The 5162-nt window shown below is 46.0% G+C and overlaps 1 protein-coding gene across 1 annotated transcript in view; it reads right to left on the reverse strand.

Annotated features, from left to right (window-relative positions):
- The window catches only part of MADD (MAP kinase activating death domain), a 101031-nt gene that overhangs the window by 61273 nt on the left and 34596 nt on the right, over nucleotides 1-5162 (reverse strand). Inside the window, exons 4-7 of the mRNA XM_018562147.1 lie at nucleotides 2246-2549; nucleotides 2036-2167; nucleotides 477-590; nucleotides 304-384 (exon numbers count right to left, since the gene is read on the reverse strand). Coding sequence (XP_018417649.1) covers nucleotides 304-384; nucleotides 477-590; nucleotides 2036-2167; nucleotides 2246-2549 — 631 coding nt within the window. The remainder of the gene's footprint in view (nucleotides 1-303; nucleotides 385-476; nucleotides 591-2035; nucleotides 2168-2245; nucleotides 2550-5162) is intronic.

Genomic DNA, 5162 nt, shown 5'->3' on the forward strand with positions numbered 1-5162 from the left:
GGTTTCGGTTTTTGTTCAAGAGTAATATACAAAAAAAAATCTGAAAAGGATGAAATATTGCAAAATAGAGGAAAAACTTAAAAAAAGAATGGAGTGAGAAAAGAAGAGCCATACCATTAAAGAAAAAAAACAAACACATAAAATATAGACTGGCCCACACAGAAAAAAAAAACTGAGAAGAAAAAAAACAAAATGCAGGGCACGACAAAAACAATTTCTAACGACTGCGCAATGCAATGTGAAGCAATAACTTTAACTGGCAGAAAGCGGAGATGTCATTGTATCGGGTAGCTTCCCCTTCACCTGCTTGAGGTGCTTCTTGAGCTCCGATGCTTCTGGTTCTGGCAGGATGGGTATATGCTCTGCATTAGTAGGTACTAAAACCTGCCAGAAAAAAAAAGAAAATAGAAAAGTCCACTGAAATCAGAGCCGTTACAGGTAATTGCATACAATAAGCGGAAAGAATCAGTACGCACCTTGTTAGTGTCCAGGTCTACCAGCCAGATATCATCAGGCACTCTAAAGTCAGACTTGTAGAGAAAGAAGCTGGCAGGGACTCCTATGATGTACGGGGTGGGTGCTAAGAGCAGCTAAAAGAGTAAAAAAAAAAAAAAAAACTCTAAAACATCCTTATCGGAAATAAACACCAACACATGATGTAACTAGAGATCCATGAATTGTGTAAAAAACTCTAGAGCAGGGCTAGCCAAACTCCGTTGCTGTGGTGAAACTACAAATCCCATGCTGCATCTCTCTCCGGGAGTCATCCCTGTGGCTGTGAGAATCTTGCAATGCCTCATGTGATTTGTAGTTCCACCACAGCTGGAGGGCCAGAGTTTGGCTACCCCTGCTCTAGAGATTCATACACAACTCTATTGTCCTGTAGGCCGAAACGGGGGGGGGGGTCACTGCATATATGTATGCACTGTAAGCAGTAAGGATTTACATGTCACTCTTCAAAGCAGTGCTAACCTCCTCTGTGAAGAGAACATATGAAATATGATTGGTTGCTATAAGATGCAATTGTCCTGTGCCCTGCAATTCCTGGAGCGTACCAGCCCAACCCACCTTTGCCTAGATGTCTTATATGGTAAGCGTCCATTCACACCTCTGCGATGTGACATGGTAGGGCAGCTCATTCATTTGAAAGAGCATAGTGACAGAGAGATGAACTCATCAGTGTGCCACTTCTCCTTTCACTGTCCAGTCAAATGATTGGGGGGAACTATAGGTATAAGTAAAACTGCAGTGAAAGATCAGGTTCTCCACACACACACACACACACACACACACACACACACACACACACGATAGGGCTGTGATGTGTGGCAGAGCTTTGTAAATCTCAGGATGATAGTTGGAAATACATATCCTTTGGCAGGTAAAACATCTCCCTTATATGTAGTTCATCTGTGTATTTTGCCGTTTGCCTGGAGTTCAGCTTTAATTCTGTGACGCTCTCTGGGTAAGCAGGGTGAACAGAGACCATAATGCTGTTTGCATGGCCATGAACCTCACCTCTCCCGTAGGATCTCCAAAGCATTTGCAGTTTAACTAGTAGATTTAAACTCACCAACATGTTCTGGGATTGCTCTGGGTCTCCTCTCCATATGGATATGCCTCCCAGGGGGCAGAACTTTAGCTCTGGGTCCTGGTGGTGTAATTTGCAGATGACAACTTAATAGGCAAGTCACACACATAACCTGGGAAGACTCCGCATCCAAATGAGATGCGAGACCCACCATCTGCAGCTGTAGGAGTTAGGGCTGCAACCAACTTATCAATTAGTTGGTTGGGAGGAGAGATTTTTTTTAATGAACTAATCGATTAATCGAAAAATTGGGCAACTAATCGATTATGAAAATAATCGCTAGCTGCAGCCCTAGTAAGAGTCAGTTTCCAAACCCTTTATAAGGTGGGCATTGCAGGGACAGTCCTAGACTGACCAGGTCTGGATTATGGATAAGGGTCATCAGAACACAGTAAAATATCATCAGAAATCGGTGGTGAATGGAAAGAAGTTCGTACATCTTACCTGCTCAGCAGATGCCATACATGTGGGAAGCAGTGGAATTACAGGAAACATATACTCCAGTGGATAAAGCATGGACACAAAAGCCATTACAGACATTGACAGTGCGTTGTAATCTCGGGATTGCAGAACAACCTGGAACAATTACAATTCTGCAATTAGGATATCATACTTGACAATAACAACAAATGACCTCGAGTGTGTATCACGACACTTGTGTTCCAAAAGAATGCAAGACAAGACTTGTAAGCAGGCATCGACTCCCAAAAGCTCCAGAGGCAAGTGGAGAGGGAAATCCACCAACGAAAAACGAGAGGGTTCGGGAAGGGCGAAGGTCAAAGATGGCTGCAGTTCCAAGGGCAGCACTTCCACGTCGACCCTCTTCTGGCCGGGTACAGGAACTGGGGAACGCAGAAGACGGTAGATCCAAGCTTCGATTTCACGCAAGTCGTGCAGGAGAACATTGGACTTCTCCTCCAGCTGCAGAGAGCCAGTGAAAATCCTCCACATGGTGTCTCTGAAACACAGATAATGATCCCATTAAATCTTATACACCAAATACAAAGATATGAAGCCATTGGAAGTCACAGAGGGGATGGCTGATGACCTTAACACAGATTGTAGAGCTCTAGTTTTCATCAGTCAAGTTTTCTTTTAAAACAAGGACCAAAATAATTAAAGTGTATGTGAAGGGGAAACTAGCTTGAGTAACTAAAAGGGTTATTGACAGAAGGGTGAAGAGTTTGGAGGAGGCAGAAGTGAAAAATCTAGGCCAACATAGCTGAACTGGAAACATTCTCCAATTCAGCTCACTCTCCATTTCAGCTATGTTGTCCTAGACCGGGGGTAGCCAAACTCCGGCCCTCCAGCTGTGGTGAAACTACAAATGCCATGAGGCATTGCAATAGTGTCCAGGTCTACTAGCCAGATATCATCAGGCACTCTCAAGTCAGACTTGTAGAGGAAGAAGCTGGCAGTGACTCCTATGATGTACGGGGTGGGTGCCAAGAGCAACTAAAAGAGAGGGGGGAAAAAGCTCTAAAACATCCTTATCTGAAATAAACACCAACACACGATGTAACTAGAGCAGTGTTTTTCAACCACTGTGCCGCGGCACACTAGTGTGCCGTGAACTAGATTGTTCACTTCTCCTGCCTTCTCCAAACCCTACTGTGAATAGCCCTGTGAGCGTATCTTGATATTGGCCACCTGCAATCACCTTCAATGTGCAGCTGCTCTTTGTTGCTCAGTTAAGGTCCCCACACACACCTTACGATAATCGCGGGAAATCCCGCGATCGTACAATTATCGTAAGGTGTGTGGAAGCCGTGCGATCTCTACTACTGTAAGATCGCACGACTTTAAACTTACGAACATGTTTCAAAACCCGCCGAGCATCGTACGATGTTCGGCGTGTGTGTAGCATGTTCGTGAGATAAAAGCCGGACGGGCCGGTGTGCGCAAGCGCACACTGCCTGTTTGGCATTGCGGTCATCGGAAGCCCGCCCCTCAGGGGGCGTGGCTTGCGATAATCGCAAGTACGATCTGCCTATGCAAGATAGGTAGATCGTACGTTTTTTTAAGTACCTTACAACCATCGCAAGACAGAAGTCTTGCGATGGTTGTAAGGTGTGTGCCCAGCCTTAGAAAGCTGGGGCTGTGTTCTGACGTAGTGTTCAAGTTGTGCTCTTGATGCTGCAGTGGTGGCCAAGGTTGTCTCTCTGGCAGCGGATCACAGGACTGGCTTATCACAACTACAAATCCTTTGGCAAGTAAAACAGATCCCATATATGTTTTCAACTGCATATTTAGCGGCTTGTTGGGAGTTCAGCTTTAAATATAAATTTACTGATGTCTCCTTTTAAATACGCTTACCTTTCTTACCACTAAGAGTAGAAAGATGCTGGGACTGAGAGTAGCTGGGACTAAGCTAAGGTTCACACTTGATGTTTGCAGTTTCCGCGTGTTTTTCGCGCATTTTTGCATAGAGATGTAAAACAACGATTTCAATACAAGTCTATGGGACCAAAACCGCGCGAGATCCGCCTCACAATAGCTCCTGCATATTTTCCTGCAGCAAGTGTTTTTCTACGGGCAACGCCATGCAAAGGTGTTAACAGTTGCCATTGACTTGAATGGTGTGAACCAGGCCTAAGGCCCCATTCACATTGAGCGATTCGCAAATCGCGCGTTTGTAGCACGATTTGCATTTTGCGTGATATCGCGCAAATGCTTGCATTGAGCAAGCTAGAATCGCGGCAAAATCCGCTCTAACAAGGGTCCTGCTGCAGCGACGCACGACCCGCGACAGCGACGGACAGAGCCCCATTGCCATGCATTGGAGAGCGATATCGCGCGGTAAATAGCCGCGATATCGCGGGAATTACCACGTGATAAATCGCTCAGTGTGAATGGGGCCTAAGAGTAGAGAGATGCTGGGACTAAGGCCAGGTTCACACTTGCGCGATTCGTGACAGTGGTAGTGTGCGACTTCGAGACCACACGGTTTCGTGCGCAGATTGCCGTGCCGTCACCAAGTCGCCCACCACCACTGATCGCGCTAGCGGTGCCATTCTTTTCTAATGGCACCCCAGTCACGCCAGTCGGATTGGGCAGTCTCCCGCCGCGATTCCGCACGTTTTTTCAGCGATTGCCGTGTGGATCTAACCCCATTGAAATCAATGGGGGCCAAGCAGCAACCGCTGTGTGACACTGCACACGATCACACGTCCCGTATCGCCCAGGTCTACACCAGCCCTAAGAGTAGACAAATGCCGGCACCGAGGGAAGACAGATGCCGGCACCGAGGGAAGACAGATGCCGGCACTTTAATTCGTGCAACAGCAGGTTCATAGTCACCCAGATTAAAGAATCACTGAGGGTGTCATTGACCTTAATAAAACATTTAAGCAATACAGGATTGCATACAGTAACAGGGAAGCGTGTGCAGTAAACGCCTGCTGATCATAAGTCTCTGCTGTTTACACAGCCACCAGAGAAGAGAAACACGTCTGACTGGAAAGAACAGGGAAATCCCGACATAGCCTGGGAAAGGGTTCACCCAGGAAAGGTAAATGAGCAATACAAGACATTATTAAAGTTTATGTCAGAACAAAAATATATATATATA

The sequence above is a fragment of the Nanorana parkeri genome, unplaced genomic scaffold (assembly GCF_000935625.1).
Source record: "Nanorana parkeri isolate BGI_ZX_2015 unplaced genomic scaffold, ASM93562v1 scaffold562, whole genome shotgun sequence".
Classification (NCBI taxonomy): Eukaryota; Metazoa; Chordata; class Amphibia; order Anura; family Dicroglossidae; genus Nanorana; species Nanorana parkeri.